Source organism: Neolamprologus multifasciatus, chromosome 1, assembly GCF_963576455.1.
Source record: "Neolamprologus multifasciatus chromosome 1, fNeoMul1.2, whole genome shotgun sequence".
NCBI classification, from domain to species: domain Eukaryota; kingdom Metazoa; phylum Chordata; class Actinopteri; order Cichliformes; family Cichlidae; genus Neolamprologus; species Neolamprologus multifasciatus.
Genome location: NC_140439.1, coordinates 18,094,947 through 18,114,318, shown reverse-complemented (window position 1 = coordinate 18,114,318; position 19,372 = coordinate 18,094,947). Strand labels below are relative to the sequence as shown.

The following is a 19,372-nucleotide window of genomic DNA, read 5'->3' as shown; positions in this document are numbered from 1 at the left end:
TTAAGAAAACTGAAAAAAAAAAAGCCTAAAAATATGAAAAATAACCAGACTTGTGCCACAATAAGGAGGTTAAAAGCTAAAGGTTTGACATTAAAGTGGATTTTTAGATCATTTGTGACATACGGGTAAAAAAAAATGCTCAAAGTGCCAACTCTGACTACTCTGTACCTGAAAGTCTGATGAAGACTGTCACTGATGAAATGTGATCAGGTTATATTGAACTCATGATTAACTGTGGTCTCCCTTTATTGTTTTGTTTGGATTGTTTTGTATTATTCTGGAAATTAATGCATTAATATGAAAACACAATGTTATGAAAGTAAAATAGTTATAATTTAATTGTCTTTGCTATAAAGTTTAATTGTGATGCTTAGCTTCACTTTGAGTGTGAAACATTTATTTTTTATTGGAGCAATTTAACTAAAGGGCTCACACACAAAAAATGAGAGCCTGTTAAATACACACACTCACGCACTCTCTCTCTCTCTCTCACACACACACACACACACACACACACACACACACAGAGTGATAAACACGGAGGATAGCGTTTTAAAACGAAACAGGAGCTGACAAGATGGTTTTGATTATTTGTGACTTGAGAGGAGGGATGTCACCTGGGAAGTGTGTTACGGCTGGGAAATCTGGACACAGTAAAAAAAGAAGAGGGAAAAACAGGAGAAAAAAACCCTGGTAACATCAGAAGTAGGCGGGTGTAAAAGTTGGCTGGTGTGACCTTTGGCCTCCCTCTCTCTCGGCTACTCCGAGAGGCGTGCGGTGTGAGTAGCCAGAAGACAGCTGCGCCCCCACCCAGCTCTCTCTGGGAAACCGAGGTCCTCTTTCTCAACGCGTTTTAAAAGCAGTGGGGTCAGGAGCAGCCGGGGCCCAGTTGAGGTGGTCCAGCCACGGATAAAGTTTCACTGCTTTACATGGCCAGTCTGGACTGTGTGTGTGTGTGTGTGTGTGTGTGTATACATTACAGAGACAGAAAGAAAGGCTACTTGTGGAAAACTACTCTACTGTTATCTCTCTATAAAAGGAGAAAAGAAACTCGCTACTGTGATTAAAAACATCCTCTCTTTCTCACAGAGCAATCTTCCACACAGCTGTTTAAAATCTATTCACATCCACACATGCTGCAGCTCCTGTATGCAGAGAGACAGTGGTTTAAATTAAATCCAGTAACTGTATGCTCACTTTAAAATTTTAAATTGTTGATATACAATAAAACAAAAGAAATGCTTGAATCTCCAGGTTTAACAGCCAACATGAATTAAGGCCTGGATGACCTCTGATTTCCTATTTGTAAAACTGAGGTTATTGTACGTGTCCCTAAAAATCTTTGAAATATGGTGTTTAACCAGGTACTTAGACTGGATGGCATTTCAAACTCCAGTAACACTGTGGGGAATCTTGGAGTCGCATTTTATTTGAATCGTCCTTCAATGTGTGCATTAAGCAGATATATACGACTATGTAGGATTACTTCTTTGTATTTGTGCAATAACCTTAAAATGAGAAACATCCAGTCTCAGAACGAAGCTGAAAAACTAGTTCATTACTTTTAGGCTGGACTAATTCATTATTACATCAAAAACTCCCTCCAAAGACTTCACTTGATCCAAAATGCTGTAGCGAGAGTACTGACAGGGACTAAAAAGAAAGAACATATCTCTCCCATATTAGTGTCTCTTCCTTGGTTCCCTGTTAAAATCCAGAATCATATTTTCTCCTCACATACTTGAATAATTAGACCTTGTATTTAAAGACTTCAAGTCAAGTCAAAGTTTATTTATATAGCACATTTAAAAGACTAGTGTACATCAAAGTGCTTCACAATAAAACTGCAGTGCGGGCAGAACAAAGAACAAATAGTACAATTATACTTAAAATTGAATTTACATGGTGTAGTGCAGGCCGAATGAAAGTCAAACTAATTTGTTTCAAAAGCTAAGTTAAACAAGTGTGTTTTTAAACAGGATTTGAACGATTGAATTGATTTCGAAGTACGGATTTTGACTGGGAGATTATTCAAGTGTGTAGTGCACGGTCACCTCTGGTTTTTAAACAAAACCTTGGTTGCATTAGGAGCAGTTGGCTGGAGGATCTTAGTGATCTCTTTGGGTTGTACGGATAGAGGAGATCAGTTAAGTAGCTAGGGGCCAGGTTATTTAGAATTTTAAAAGTGAGCAGAAGGATTTTGAAATCAATGCAATATTTGACGGGAAACCAGTGTAGGTTAGCGAGGACAGGGGTGATGTGCTCATGCCTTCTAGTGCTGGTTAAGAGGCGTGCTGCTGCATTTTGGACTAATTGCAGGCGCTGAAGGAGGGAGAGTTGGAGGCCCAGGTAAAGAGAGTTGCAATAGTCCAATCTAGAAGTGATGAAAGCATGGATACATTTTTCGCATTCTTTATGTGGTAAATAAGGCTTAGCTTTGGAAATTTGGTGTAATTGATAAAAGCTGGTTTTTAGCACAGTGGATACTTTCTTGTTTAATTTAAAGAACTATCCATGAGCACTCCGAGGTTTCTGGCAGAATGAGAAAGGTGGTTGGCGAAAGTCCCATTGTATCAGTTAGCTGGCCCAGGGGAACGTGGCTATCAAAAACGATAATTTCTGTTTTGCTTTCATTTAAGATAAGCGAGTTCTTTAACCTCCTGCAGACATTCGAACAAAGGCGAGAGTGGGGACAAGGCATCCAAATTTAGAGGAAAGTAAATTTGGATATGATCTGCATAGTAGTGATAGGAGATGTTATGTTTTTTAAAGATGAGTCCCAAGGGCAGCATGTACAGGGAGAACAGTGTTGGGCTTAATACGGACCCCTGAGGCACACCACAATTAACAGGGGCAGAAGAGGAAGAGTATTTCCCCATGGTGACAGAGAAGGATCTGTCTGATAGATACGATTTAAACCATGAAAAAACATTACCTTTAAGGCCAACTACATGTTCTAGCCTTGTTAGGAGAATATCATGGTCTATCGTATCGAAAGCAGAAGTTTGATCTAATAAGACTAGAGCCACAGGGTGCCCAGAATCGGCAGTTAGGAGGAGATAAATAAAAAATCCAGATTGAAATTTGTCACTGACACCACATGTCTCTAAGAAGGACTGAAGTTGCTGGTGAACTATTTTTTTTTTAAATTTTAGACATGAAAGGAAGTTTAGAGATTGGCCTGTAGTTTGAAGGGATGTTGGGGTCAGCGTTGCTTTTCTTGATTACAGGTTGTACGGCTGCGTGTTTGAAGGCAGTCGGAGCACAGCCTGATGACTGTGAAGAGTTCATTAGAAGTAAGATAGAGGGACCGATAGTAGTCAGAGCTTCCTAAATAATGTGGGAAGGAAGAATGTCATGCAGCGTATTAGAGCTTCTCATATGATCAATTATTACTTCTTATTAGTTGAAAAAGATACAGGCTCAAACTTTTGAAAAACCATAGCGCATTCAGAAACTGGGGTTTGGTTAACTGCCGGTAGATATGGTGCCCTTAGTGCTGAAATTTTATCTATAAAGTAATGTAAGAATTCATAGTATTGTATCATGCCAATACTTACCTTCAGCTTTCAGGCCTCTCTTCTGTACAACCAGCTCCCAGTTTGGATTTGAGAGACAGACACCCTCTCTTCTTTAAAGATTAGGCTTAAAACTTTCCTTTTTGGTAAAGCATATAGTTAGGGCTGTTATAGAGGTGAATTGAATTACAAAGAGTAGTGAAATGTGGCTGTCTTTTTAAGTTCCTGCGTGGGTGTCTTGACTCCTCCAAGATAAACATAATGGGTTTGTGTGCTGCAACCGTGGTAAAAAGTAGATTGAATAGTTATATAGCTATACATCCGCCTTCAAATGACTCAGAAAGTGCAATGATTAATTTTCTGAGAATTTCACCATCACTCCTATTCATTATCTCAGGTGATTTATTTAAATGATTTGCTGGGATCAGGAAAGCTAAATAGAAATCCTTCGAAGTTATAAAAGGGTCATTTTATGTTGTCTTATAAGTGGAATGTAAAACGGAAAAGTGAGCACACTTAATATGAAGTTGCTGTGCAAACTCCCCAAAAACAGAAAAGACAGCAGGACTGTAAATACAATAGGTCAAATATAGCTGAGGAATTAATTGAACCAAGGTCAAGAACAAACTTAAAAAAATGAGAATTGGATGCAAAAATGCATAAAATGTCCTTTGACTGCTCAGAAATTCAGATTGAATAATCAGTCTTCTAGAATTTAATAATAAATAGGACTTATTTATTATTATGTTGCTGAATTCATGATGCATCCATGAGTACAATATATAACAATATTACTACCAACAGGTATGCTAGCAAAAAAAAAGCAGCAAAAACAAGCAGACAAAAAAAATTGGAATCATATTAAAGAGAGAGTGAGAAAGAGAGAGGACGTTGATTCATATTGGACTCTTCCTTTGTCTGCAGTCATGCACTGGGATTTACAGTGATTAGAAGTCCGGCACCACCCTTCATCGACCAGGAGCTCTGGGCCTGGTGCTCAATACTCTTTGTCTGGCCACGGAGGCCATGAGTTAATGTGCTGAACAGGAGAACAGGATGGTGATGTGGGGAGGGAGAGAAGCAGCCTGCACCAGATTGATCTGCTGCATCTCAGCAGACTGCAGGAAGCAAGCGAGCAAACTCACGACTGTGCTATAAATTACACTATTTTGCACCAGGTGCACACACTCACTCACTCACGCACGCACGCACGCACGCACGCACGCACGCACGCACGCACAGAATAAAGACAGACTCTGGATTCATTATCACTAGAGCTAGTTTATTATCACTGTTATTGTTTTTTTTCTCCTATCAGTGTTGCACAATGAACCCTAAAACAATACAAACCACTAAAAATGGTCTATTTTTCCTTTAAAGCATATACATACACACATACAGTATATACAGTATATGTGGATATGTATGCAGATTACAATTTATAGTTGCACCAACATGGTCTCTAGAGAGAGCATAGAAACAAAACCTTTTTATACAGCAGTGATCCATGACAGCTCTCTGAGAACACTTTTAAAACTATCTAGTGTTGACCTGAAGTAAACTGTGAGAGAGAAGCAGATATCGGCAGTGACCTCAGCAGACAGACGGACAGACAGACATGATTATGCATGATCATGAGCTAAATTGAAAATATTGTGCTCCTTTATTCCTTTGCAACTTTTTTTTTAAACAAAATGTGAGTAACACAGGCTACACCATATAGTTACTCTTTTTAAACTTCTGGCACCTCATTTGAACCCTGCTGGGAATAAATGGTTATAGAATAGAACAGAAATTTTACACATTTTAATACAGCATGTAAAGCCAGTAGAAACAAATCTACAGGGCAGATTTTTCCTACGGTGCCCTTTATCGTGGTTCAGACTTGGACCATAAAGACACTGCTTTTAGAACCAACATTAAAATATAATAACATATTTATATAATGATGAATTTCTTAAAAGATGTTGATTTAAAAAAAAGCATCATGAGCCAAATGTGCTTAAAAGTAATGCCTCCTCTGATTAGAGATTACAGTGAGCCCTGAGTCAATGTTTGACGCAATATATTGACAATATATCAGCATGTAAAAGAAGATGCATTTTTACCAGACAGCAAATTGAATGTGTTTGGATGAAGCAGATTAAAACTGAATAATCAGGGAGGTTTCTTTTCTGAACTGTTTGCTTCTTATTTATTCGTAAATATTTAATGTACTAAGGAAATGTGTTTTGTGGGCTTTAAACCCAGTAATTAAACTTCACTGATGGAGCAGTCTCGAGCTCTGCAATCACTTCTCAGCTCTGGAGGTGGTGACAAGGTGTGGGAGGTTTAAATCCTTGGCGTGGAAACATAGTTCATTTAAGAGGTTTAATAATTAAAAATAATCCCATCAGCATTTTTTTCTACTTTTATACAAAATTCTTGGTGAAACCAGAAACTCTGGGTAAGAACAGGACACACATTCATATGCCTACATGGTTTAGTATGTCAACATCATATTGACATAACTTTCTAAATTTTGTTTTGCCTGCAGTGCTGCAAGTTGAAGTTGCTGTGCATGTGGAAATTTAACAATGCATTTCTCGTACGAAGCTGTTGCTCACTCCAGTGCTTGGCACTGGGGTTTACACCTGCAGTGTAGATCCTACTCAGGAGCTCTTTTTTCCATTTAAGCAGCTGATTAAATGATGACTGAGCGGCTTTAGCTCATGCTGACAACATCAATATAAAACACACATTGTCCTCAATCGCAGATGCTTTGTGAAGGAAAACAAAGACACCTTTTTCACTTTAACTGTGACAGCACTGGCAGGACCTCAGCCTGAGTCACTCATGTGAGGATGACTGGTGGGAACAGGATGAGAATGAGGTGATCATCAGGCATCAGCGAGGACAAGAGAGACTTAGATTTGTCAACAGAAAAAAAAGGTCACTCAGCCTATTTCATCAATATACACCAGCAAAACAGACTGACAATCAATAGTACCATATTGAGAATACAATATTTTTTTTGTATTTTTTTGTCATGATTTGACTAAATATCACAGTGTTGCCAATAAGGATTAACTAAAAATTTTCAATTAGGGCTAAAATAACACATCAGCTTTTTGTTTTTCATGCAGATTCACTGTAGGGTTTTTTCTGCCTTCTACTTTTAAACATACTGAATTCATTCTGCTTTCTTAACAGGAGCATGTAAAATATAATACTGATATCAAACATTAAAGTACAGTTACAATAAACCACCATTTGACAACAGTATAAATCACTCAGAAAATCCTGAAACTCAGCATTATTTGACACATACAGTCATCAGTGTATCAGAGCAAAACACCATAGAGATAAATGTACTGGAAATCAATTTACAGTCAGCTCAGATAGTCATTTGGTGCCACAACAATCAGTACCACATAATGTAAAGGACTTTTAAAAAAAGGGCAAAGTTTAATAAGAAAAAGAAAAAAGTTAATATTTTGGGTCTCCTAAATGTCTTTGTCACTGAGATCAACCACAGAGTCACTAACACTCATAACAGACACCATAGAACAATATAGTGCCAATCTAGCCAGACTAAGCCTATCTTACCCCCATGACTTGATCTGGTTACCTGTGTTTAGTCAATGTATTATAAGAGCATGAAGAGTTGGAGTCATATTGGCACCATATGTGAAAGAAACCCTGCACATTCCCAGTCCAGGATGCTTTATTTTTAAGAACCTGAGGGTAGTAGAATAAGTATGAAGAAATGACAGCTCCAGCCAAAGGTTTTTTTATTCTAAACACTTTCTTAGTCAATTTGATCAAATATTTGGTCCATCTAAATTTAAGATAATGGTGCTTTTACTAATTTTTCTAAAGCTCAAGCTAACTTATTTAAAATGTTTTTTGTATTTTTGTTTTTTCTTGCCTGACCCAGAGTTGAACCCCCAAATTAATCCATTTAATATACAAAGTAAAGAAAAGCAGCATATTCTTATAAAAATCTAGATTGTCCTTGTGAATGTTACTGTTGTCACATGATTTCTTATGCTGAAATTGTAACATGATGCTAATGTGCCTCCCTGTTTTCATCACCCCTCAGTACGCTTAAGAGGCGGATGAACTGTTTTATGACAAATGTTCCTTTTCCTGCCAGAGGAGCCAAACAAAGGCAAAATGACAGTTAAATAACCATTATCCTGCCAACACCTTCTCTGAGCAAGTTAAAGTGGTCATTTATATATTATGCTCATTTATAATTGAATATTTTTGATGAGGATAGCTTTGTACGGTTCAGAGTAAACCTTACCTATCTTATGCTGGGCTTTGATGAAGCTCTTAATTTTATCTTGTCTGAAACACGTAGTACAAACTTCAATTACCAACTTTCTTCTGATTGGCTGCCCTTTGCAAACACAATGTTTAAACATACCCGGAGAGACCTGGTATGGTACCTGAAGTGACCATACCAGGTCTCTCCGGCTATGTCTTTTTCTTCTTCTTTTTAGAGTAGACAAATCTGTCTGAAATTGAGAATTTAGAGCAGAGCCTGAGATTTTGGGCTTACTTGCAGATATTTTGAAACCATTGTTTGAATCTTTGGTTATGACCATTGCGACAGCCATGTATATCACAGAAAGCAGTAAAAGCATAACAATTCCAGTTTTAATGACAGACAACGATGGCATTCCTTGCAGCGAATCTGTCTGAACTGGGCACAAAGCAGAAATTGAGGAAATTCAAGTTCAGTAGGCCAACTGTATGGCCGGCTGAGATGCATATAACACAGGATCAGAGAGTCCCTGAGCACACGCCCTCCCTGACCAAAGGTCAGGATTCTTGAACAAGGAACAAAGGAGGCTGTCTCATTGACAAGAGCAGCGTTTAGTGATGAAACACTTCTCAAAACTGCAGAATATGTAAGACAAAGGCCTCAGTTTGACTAACCATATCAGCAAAGGAATCATCTGCTCCCCACAGCTGATGGATTACAGCACCAGTCAGTCAGTGAGAACAGCTTTAAGCACCCCAATAAATCACACAGGTTCTAATATTATACAGCTATATGACAACCTGACCTATCAAAGTCTAATCAAGTAAACATGATGATCACCGCACCGCATCCACGGTGAATCAGGTTAAACGTCCGTATGACACTAACGCCTGTCAAATCCACAGTGGTGTACAATTTCCTGCAAGAGGACATTAACCTTAAATGACACCAAGGGACTGAGGAACAAAGTAAGGAAGAAAAAAATACCCATTATGTCCTTTGTGAAAGTTCTCTCCACAGAGGTGAAAACACTGATTAAAGCTGCAGGAGTCCCGGAGAGAAACTAATCTGCAGTTAGTGAATATACACAGAGGAGACATTTAGGTCAAGCATTTGTTCTACTGTTTTGACAGTTGCCATTTCTTTTTCCCCCCAGCACTGGTTATGATATCAACAACATAGTGTACAATTAAATGCAGGAAATAGATACCAGAGAAATGCAAAGAAATACGCATATGCAAACAAATTTAAAAGGCATAAAACATAGTACCTAGAATGATCACTAAAGTGAGACTGACTATAATGCTGGTTTGCATAACACATTAAAATGACAGGTGAATTACTGTTTTTGTGGGGACACGTATAGCTCTCAGTTTGGATGTGGTGGAGGACCAGACGGTGCATGCTTTTCAAAAGTACTCCTATACTATATGTATGATGCATAAGTAGAACACAGGTCATTTTGCATTAGTTGGCTCCACTGGACTCAAATGCTGTGACCTTTAAACCATTGCATGCCCTGCCACCTGTCAGAAATGAAGCTGTTAATATGCTTCTTACTATTAAGGCTGATGAATGGAAAACACAAAGCTGCCTGAGGAGTAGCACCAGGAAGCATTTTGCATTCAACACCATGGATTCAATCAAAGGTGTTTGCTGATATTAAATGCACTCATCTTACACTGATGTTAGTTACTTAGGGCAGCAGAGACATGACAAGCTCATTTTCATAAAAAAAAGTACTAGTGTCAGCATTTTACTGTTTACAGTATCCCATACCTGGATGCACCAAAGAGGTTTGAAAGCGGGTTTTTTTTGTGTACATGCTGTCGAGTTGTACGTGCCACCCACTTTTGATTCAGTTAAACTTATTTATGTCTAGAGAAGACATAAATTAAATCACTACCAAAAAAAAAAAATGATGTGCTAGTAATAAAAGTAACAATCACTACAAATTAAGCATGAACTTGAACTGCTTAAATAATTAGTGCTCAACATAAAGGTCCTAAAATGTTCCCCCTCCTGTTGTGTCTGTTTCTATTGACTCTGTCTGTCCAGCATATTTTGACAATTGCAATTTTTTATGTATTTATATTATACAGTCGTGTGAATTTATTTATCCTTTGACATATTGGGGGAAACATTTGGTCCCTTAGGAAACAATGCCTGTAGATAAAGGTGATATCTATAAGGGGGGCGTACCAGTTGAAAAATCCACCTGGGAATTCAACTAAGACGCACCACAAGTAGCCACAGACACACAGCTCACAAGCCACAATACAAAAAGGCTCTCTGGTACTAGAGCGCTCCTCTCTCTGACTTTAAGTACTCGCCACAGAAATAGCTGCACAAAGATTTGTTACTCCAGGCTGGAGAATGAGCCAGATACATCCTCTGGAGCAAAATCACAGCAGGCCCTGCTAGGGTACCGATAACAGGAAGCTTTTCAGGTGAAGAGCCTCGTTAAAACTGAGCAGGTGGCTTACATGATGTAATTACTGCTATATTGGGCAACACTAGCTTCTGATGTATTTGATTTTAAGTTTAACTTCTTTTGCTATTTTTGTTCAGCAAAAAGTTGAGTGGTTATCTTCAGGCATTATTTCAAAGATGACCTGGTTTTTGCTTGCTCCAGTATGTAATAAAAGCTAGCAATTTCCATGAGATATACTTACTGTGTCACACGACTGTAGATATATATATACATTAAGTTCATTGTTTATACTCTGTACGTGTCCTTCATTAAGACCTGAGAGAAAGGCCAACAACAAGGTTGAGGTAGGTAACCATAATGCATCAAATCAGTACTTGTACAGCAAGTGACAACACTGAGCAGAGAGCCGGCGAGAGAAAAGCCCTGTAATTGTTTAGCTACCCAACAACCACCCATCTCCCTCAGCCCGCTCTCTGTCTGTGCTCGTCAGCATTCAAAGATATTATAAGCACCTGAAGCACATAGTCAGCGTTGACAGGAGCAAGGAGGCCGAGCAGCAAGTATAGTTTTGCGAAGAGTAACAGTAAACGAGCTTAACCGGCAACTGTTACGTCTACTGGGCACCAGAAGAGAAATAAAAGGCTACTGCTGCGTTTGCAAAGGAGGCTGGAAATGTGATGTGAAAACAAAATAAGAAGGTGATGCTGACACAAATATTCAGAAAAAGTTTAGAGATACACTGCTGTCAAAAAAATTAATTAGAGCTTGTTTTGCTTTCTTTCCAGAGGTCAAATACCGCTCTCATATCTCTGTTGTCAAAACTACAGTTAAATATTAGATAACAGGACAAAATAAAAGCAATAGCACATACGTGCATTTAATACATAAATCTCTTCCAAATAGTTGTTTCTAAGCTTTGGCTTTTTTACATATTAAAAAAAAGATATATTTAATAGCATGTGTTAGAAAATTTAGATTTTTAATAGCTCATCTAAGCGTCTAAGAGACCGGGGATGGTTAACAACAATTTTCGAATTAGGGCTAGGCTACTTGCCAAACAGCTATGACCTTAAAACTGAGAAAGATCAAATGAGAGCGGTTTCATCTGCCAACAAGAAAGCCAATAAGCAGATTTTCCAGAAATATGATCCAAACTAGTCGTAGACACGGGCCATTTTCTGTTAACATTTGTGCTCAATTTAGCTTTATCTATTTAAAAACACATGACATCTCATCTCATGCACAGTTAGTCTTTAAGATGTCATTAACAATGCAGTGTATCTCTAACAGCCTTGTCATTCAACTGAAGCAACTACGGTGGAAAAAAGAAATTACAATCTTTAAAATAAAGTCAAATCTATCAAAAGGTTTACAATAGATTAGCATAATTCATACATATTTCCGACACACTGTAACCGTACAACATGTTATCAGTCTGTCAGCTTGCATGAGGTACTGACGCTGTATCTACAAACACCATATTCATCAACAGAGGGAAGCCAGGACTTCACAAAGGGCCAAAAGAGGGTTTTTCATTATGCAATAAACAGACAAACAACAACAACAGCGACAACATTAACATTGTTATCTTGAGGTAGAACATTAATTTCAGCATTTGGAAGTGCTTTATGTTGGATACTTTTTTTTTGTTTTCTTTTTTTTCTGTTTTACTTCGACAAGCAGGAGAAGAGAGATGATTTTTGACATCTGAGGTAGAGCGGCACCTGATTTTGTCACTTCCAAACCAATTCCTCTGCATGTAAAGTAACTGTGAGCTCAGGGGAAGGTAAAGTCCCTAAAAGCTTCCCACTACACATTCATTCCGGCTGAGGTAGGTTTCTTTCTTTTCTTTCTATCACAAGGTTCACGCAGCCAAGTCTAACGCCTGCATGAAGGCCGAAAACTCATAAAAAAAAATTGTTGAAATCACTGAAACAAAGTCCTGAGGCAGAATATATCGAATCCCTGGAAGAAGGCTGAGATCTTCTGTGAACAAGAAGGTGGAATCATTGGTAGGTGAGAGTAGGCAGCAGGAGTCTTTGACATCCACAGAAAAGTAGAGATAAGACCAATAACTTATAACCGCTTTGACATATAAGTGATAAAGATATAGTGTATATATTTATATATATACATATATTTATAAACTTCAAAATAAAACCATTGTATAACAAGGACATTCTGGGGCCTCTGTCTTAGGTGCTGCCCAACACCAGGAAATTAACCAAAGACCAAAACAAAAACTAAAAATTCATCGGGCTTCAGATATACAGTCCTAGATCCTCCAGAACGCCTTTATAAAAAAAAAAAAGTCTTTGCACAAAAGGAATGACGACTTTGAAAAAACAACAACAATCTGTCAACCTGAGTGAGAGAAAAGTCTGCGTGGACACTGGACAGTGTCGTGTGAATTGGCCTTCATACATTATTAGCCTTGGTCCTGCTGAGCTGCTCCTGCTGCAGGAGTCTCTCGGAATTGGGTTTCCCTCTCCACGGCAAACTCATCCAGCGGTATCGTAGACAGCTGGGTGTTATTCAGCATGTAGGAATCAGACTGAAAACACATGCAAACAATCAGACTGAGTATTTTTCATTTAGTTTCAGCTTAGATAGAATATACTTTTTTTCCTTTAACATAGCTTTTCTCACTCTTTTCACTCTGAGGACCTACCATGCACATTTCTCTTGTGTTCGGCTGCATGAAAAGGCTCTCGAGCTCATTGCTGTCAACCGCTTTCTTCCTCGCCACGCTGCCATTGACCTCCATCTCTCTTCTGGCAGCCCCGTTAAGCCCAGAGGCTCCCTGGGAAGACGAAGAAGAGTCCACAGCAGCGCCGTTCCCTGCCTGGGGGGTGGCCTGAACTGTCTTACACATCATTAATCTGGGGATTACACGAACATGCACACATTAAACGTTTGCCTGATTCTATACACACGATAGAAATAGACCCTTTAACAGCAACTATTGGCAAGTTATTTCACTGGCACCATTAACTGCCTCATGAATGTGCACGTTGTGCTAGTTCTGACCTGCCACGGTAGCTGAAGACGAGGAAAAGCACGCAGAAGATGATGCAGGTAATGCCGATGTGAATGCCGATGATGATGCCCGTGGTGGATGTTTTGCCCTGCTCATCTTTCACACAGTCGCACGGGCCGTCCAACACTGAGGAGATATTGCACACAACACGGTCACATCACAGCTGGGTGAGCTTGGACTGTTTATGTGGCATGAAGGTCAACTTGACTGATACAAGAGATGTTATGTGAGACTAATCTACTTTCATGCTCCGTATTGATGTGGGGCAGTGTGTAGCGGTGTGAAAATATTTCCATATTTGGTGGGTCACTGCAGCGGTATAAGGGGTAGTGGCAACAAGTGAAGACATCTCTTCTGTGAGATCGATATACGGTCATATTTAGTTCAAATCCACCCTGTACTCCAACCACGTTTAGCCCTTATTTTGAGTGATGATTCTTGTGATTTATTGCGTTTTTCGAGCTGTCATCTCAGATAAACCATGCCTCAAGTCCTGGACCAGTCTGATAAAGATTAAACTTGGAATCCAAGTAACAGAGAAACAACTTTGTGGAGGAGGGCTTTGGTGATGTACACCCACAGCATGCTAGATGATGCAAGATTTGCTTGGCCTTCACTACACTTCCCCAGACTGCTCGTAGAATCTTGCAGCCCACACTGGGCAGACCTTTTGTGTTAAAGGTCCACTTCTTCCAAGATAAAGTGGAACGATAGAAATGCAGCAGCAATACTTGAAAAAAAAAACCCCCAGCGAATCGTTTTTAGTGAGGATGAAGTGAGTCAGGTATGTCAGCTCATATGCGCCATACTGAGGATCATAGGGCAGAAATCATTTGATGAAGCCTGTGTAGGCCAAAGTCTGCACTTTGCAGACAGATACGAGATTGGGAGAAAGAGAAAGAGGCGAGAGCCCCAGTAAAGATACACTTTTTATAGCAAGATCAAAGGAAGGCGTGATATAACTGTATTTCTCTTTATCTTTGTAGTACATCAGTCTCTTGTATTCAAAAAGCACACCTCGAGAGATCCAAGGATTGGCCAGGACTTTTCAATTTTCAACATTAATATTGGGCGAACACTATTTCTAAATAAATATACTAGACAAACAGACCCTCTGTGATCTAGTTTTTCTCGCTGGCAGCACTGAAAGATTAAATCCTGTAGTTCAAAATGCATTAACTCAAAAATGCAGATCCAATAAAGAAAACATTTAAGTTTTTCAGAGATACTTCGCTTCTCTCAAATGACCTTTAACCATTTATTTCCACTCTGACAGTTCATTCGGGGATTCAGATCCTGAGTCCTGGTTTTGGATTTGTCTTATTTGCTGACCCATCTTGGAATGACACACCATTCATTACTTTTTTCTTACATTTCCAGGCAAACTTTTTTTTTTCTTGAAATATTTTTCATCCTACCTAAATACTGTCAGAAAGACTTATCACATCAGGCTCACAAAATCAATCAATATAAAAAGGATTAAACCTGTGGACACGTAGTCTATGATATATAGAGATGATGCATATGGGAAGCCTCTCCACCTCTGGAAATAGACATTGGTGAGATAATCAGATGACCTGTGGGACAGCGCCATCTCACTAATCCATACATCATCATGTGCATGATGATAATATTTGATTTATTTTTTAATTCACATCATAGTGTTTGATTCAAACTTCAGTTTTGTTTTTCCAATGAAACAATAAATGCATTTCTATTATTCTCAGTTTATTATTTTCCTTTTTGTTAGGTGTATTGTTATAATCTTTTTTTCTCCACTGTCTTTCTTCCTGAGATTTTTTTTGTCCTTGGACAACGTGATATGGAAATGTGGGCAGACTGTACACTTCCATATATCCACATTTATCCACATGACTGTAATTTAAATGATGGAAAAAATGATAAAGAAAAATTCACCTGATTTGGCCACTGCCTCCCGAAGAGAAACAAATCGTATGGTGGCATTCCCGTCTCCATGCTGGTTGTGAGCAATCAACTTTATCTCATAGACCAGTGAGGAATCTGAACAAAAGGAAACAAAGAAAGCAATCAAAACTAAGCACCACGAGCTGTTAGTGACACATATTTTTAGCTCTTGGCAAAAACAACTATGTAAACCCACTAAAGTGCATTAACAAACCATTCTGCATCACAGGCCTGCTCATCAGCGCTTACGACGCGTGACGCTAATTACCAATAAAAGCAATGATACAGTCAGTTGTCATGTCTCACCCAGATGAGTGATGTTGTACTGGGTGACGTTGCGAGGGAAGGCGATGGGCCCAGTGAACAGTGGTGTGTGCGCTCTCCTGTAATACAGTCTGAAGCCCTGAGGCTGGCCCATCTTGGAGGAAGACTCCCATGTTGCTTGTACAACACTACCGTTCACCACCTTTGTGTAGAGGGAAGGAGGAGCTGGCACTGCAACACAAAACAAAATGTAAGCCAAAGTAGTTAAACAACTATCAGAAATTTGATCAGGTGTGGGAAAAATAAAATGTGAGCAATAATATTTTTACTTTCTTCCTCAGGATGAACAAGCTCTAAAATATAAAGCAGTGAGAGCAGCCCAATTTGTCTTATGTTTTATGGATGTTCTGCAATAATTAAGGTGAAATCATGTGTTTTACCTGTGCTACAAATCTTGTGGGAGTCTTGATATTTCTCTTTTTTTTTTTATTTCCGCCAACTCACCCTCTCCGTGAGTGCTCTCTGTGACACTGTCCGAAGGTTTGCTGGCCCCATGGGATGTGTAGGCCTTCACATAGAAGGTATAATTGGTGGAGGGCTCCAGGTCCCGGATGATCTGCTGCAGAGTGACCTTACTGACAGCCTCCTCATATTCCATCTCCGCCGGGTCTGAAGGAAGAAGGGTGGAGGGAGAAGAGGGGGAATAAAAGAAAGGAGGAGCCAAATTTTGAAACGATTTGTAAGAAAAATAGGAAAGACATAAATGGGAAAAGGAAGAAAAATGGAAAATAATATGTTTCTATTAGCACTTGTGCTTACTGCCCACTTCAGTGGGTTTTATTAAAGCATTTACAGTATTTAATAGCTAATTTAGTATCACTCTGGGCCTCAGGGTGAATTGCAGGGGCGGCATAAGAAGATGGAGGGAGGAATCGGGAGAGTTGTTCAGGATATGTTAAAGCATTTTATTGCTTTTAATTCAGCAATTTATCCAACCATAACTACTATCTACATCTAGCCCTCAATCCATTGGGCCACGCCACGCTGGAGAGGAAATTGCAGGAGATACTATTAGTCGTCTCCCAGGTCCCTTAATGGTCAGTTAATAGATCAACTGAGGGGAACATCAGCAGGTGCTACAATGGTCTCCCCATAAAAACAAGTAAAAAACATACACAGTTAATTGTACCATACTAACAAGATAAAGAAAATAAATAAATGGACATGCATTTATCAAGTAATCATTATTGTAGCCATCTGTAGTGGCATTAGTGGCATGTAGGGACTTTTCTAGACACCACCTGACAGAGGAGCACCAATGTAAACATCCAAAACAGTTGGGTATCAGAGATCAGTCAGTCTGTAACCTCCTAACACAGTGTTAAGTGTTAGGGGTGTTAAGTTGATTCTGTTCATCTGGACGTAGCATTTTCAATAGGAGACACTTTTCATCATCCAAGTGACTTCTTCAGTCTCAGCTGAATGCAGGTTTCTGCACCTTATTCAATTCAATTCAATTCAATTCAATTCAATTCAATTCAATTCAATTCAATTCAATTTTATTTATATAGCGCCAAATCACAACAAATGTCGCCTCAAGGCGCTTCATAGATACAGAGAAAAGCCCAACAATCATATGACCCCCTATGAGCAAGCACTTTGGCGACAGTGGGAAGGAAAAACTCCCTTTTAACAGGAAGAAACCTCCGGCAGAACCAGGCTCAGGGAGGGGCGGCCATCTGCTGCGACCGGTTGGGGTGAGAGAAGGAAGACAGGATAAAGACATGCTGTGGAAGAGAGACAGAGATTAATAACAGATACGATTCAATACAGAGAGGTCTATTAACACATAGTGAGTGAGAAAGGTGACTGGAAAGGAAAAACTCAATGCATCATGGGAATCCCCCGGCAGCCTACATCTATTGCAGCATAACTAAGGGAGGATTCAGGGTCACCTGGTCCAGCCCTAACTATATGCTTTAGCAAAAAGGAAGGTTTTAAGCCTAATCTTAAAAGTAGAGATAGTGTCTGTCTCCTGAATCCAAACTGGAAGCTGGTTCCACAGAAGAGGGGCCTGAAAACTGAAGGCTCTCCCTCCCATTCTACTTTTAAATACTCTAGGAACAACAAGTAGGCCTGCAGAGCGAGAGCGAAGTGCTCTAATAGGGTGATATGGTACTACAAGGTCATTAAGATAAGATGGGGCCTGATTATTTAAGACCTTCCTACCTAAACAGTACATGTGCATAATGGCCGACACTGGCACCACTTGAGGCAAAGTTGGTTTCATGACCTTTAATAAGTAAATTGTCATGATTATTGACCAATGACCATGATCTATTTGACTATTTGCAGAGAGCAGTCACAACATTGTAGGATGGTGAAACATCCTACAATGTTTCACCATCCTACAATGGTGGATTCTGAGTTGGTCTTTCCCTTCTCACGTAAATGGCATCCTGGACTCAAAGCTCAAACTAGCCTTCCTCTCTGTCCCGGATGTGTACATCCTCATCTTTGAAAGAGTGAACAATACATTTCTAAGCAGTAAATCACAAATAAAATGCAGATATAGCAAATATGCTATAAATTAAAGCTCATATATGGAATTTTTTGTGAGAAGGTTTAATAAACACTCTGGCACTTATTTCATGGTTCAGGCTTTAAAGGGCTAATCTACCATTTTGCAAAGTTGATTTCTCCCTGGAGGTTTGAGGTCACGTTGTTGAATTGTGCAAACAGTTTGATTCAAGGTGCGTGTTGGTTGCATCTTGTGAGAAAGGAAAACTGAAAATCACCACAAAAACAAATTATCCTTAAATATTATGAAGCTGACATGTGAAAACAGCTTCTTGTTGTTTTTTGATTTCTTTCCTTTCTGTAGACCTTGGATCCACCTCTTTGTTTATCTTTAAACAAAAGTATGTGTCAAGGTAATTCAGTGTGAATGTCAATGAATTTTCCATAGGCACCATATCACCTTTGTTGTTTTTTCTTGTTTCTCATTTAATATTAACGTGATAACTCTTCCAAAGTCTGACACACCAAACTACACATGAGATTTGACATCCCTCATACTCTACTACCTGCGCTTACTGCTAATGAAGGGTTTTACCTTACCAATAATTTGTATGACTGTTACGACGATGGCTGCTAGTTTGAAGTGGCGCGATAAATAAATGAAATAAACTGAAGTGAAGCATTAGCCTGAAGTGACGTGTGTGTGTGCGTGCGTGTGCTTGCAAATCGCTTTTGTGCCTCAGGACCATCTTTGTCTGTGTCAGTGCCGTTCCTCATCATTTCATTACTGTAGCAGCTTATTTACATAATTGAATTGTAATGAAAGTGTGGCAGCGTTCTCTTATTTGCTGCCATTTGTAGTTATGCGAATGAATTTAGCCGCATCCACTCCTAATTCTTCAGTGAAAATGTCATGGGGCTCCCCAAACACTTATTTACTTTCAGAGCTGATTTATTCCACGTTAAGAGGCCTGTGTTTTTTCTGCCTCCTCTCATCTCACCTGGCATGTGTTTTGACACTGACTTCATGTCACACTTGTTTTAACTAAAGCTTTGCTTTAAACTGGATCTGGCTCTTCAAGAAGCCCCACCTGAGGTCCGGCGGATGTGGAGCACATAACCGATGATGTCCTGAGTGTTTTTATCGGGTTCCCTCCAGGACACCTGTATGGTGGTGGGGGAGAGGGCCTCTGCTTCCACGTGGGTGGGAACGCCAGGCAGTCCATCAGCCCAGAGGACCGTGAGGCGGGCACTGGCCTGCGTAGAGCCCGCGCTGTTCTCAGCGATGCACTGGTAGATAGCCTCGTCATTCTGACTGATGCCATATATTGTCAGTGTGCTATGGAAGCAGCAGAGGAGACAAGCAGGAAGCAGAGAGTGTGGGGAAAGAAGAAAGGAAACAAGGAAGTTTAGTT

At 39.5% G+C, this 19,372-nt stretch overlaps 1 protein-coding gene across 1 annotated transcript in view; it reads right to left on the bottom strand.

The window, feature by feature from the left end:
• Positions 1-4,779: 4,779 nt before the first annotated feature.
• Positions 4,780-19,372, bottom strand: part of igdcc3 (immunoglobulin superfamily, DCC subclass, member 3) — a 70,853-nt gene continuing 56,260 nt past the window's right edge. Inside the window, exons 8-14 of the mRNA XM_085156797.1 lie at positions 19,049-19,296; positions 15,942-16,106; positions 15,480-15,668; positions 15,165-15,269; positions 13,238-13,373; positions 12,879-13,089; positions 4,780-12,761 (exon numbers count right to left, since the gene is read on the bottom strand). Coding sequence (XP_085012923.1) covers positions 12,636-12,761; positions 12,879-13,089; positions 13,238-13,373; positions 15,165-15,269; positions 15,480-15,668; positions 15,942-16,106; positions 19,049-19,296 — 1,180 coding nt within the window. The 3' untranslated portion in view covers positions 4,780-12,635. The remainder of the gene's footprint in view (positions 12,762-12,878; positions 13,090-13,237; positions 13,374-15,164; positions 15,270-15,479; positions 15,669-15,941; positions 16,107-19,048; positions 19,297-19,372) is intronic.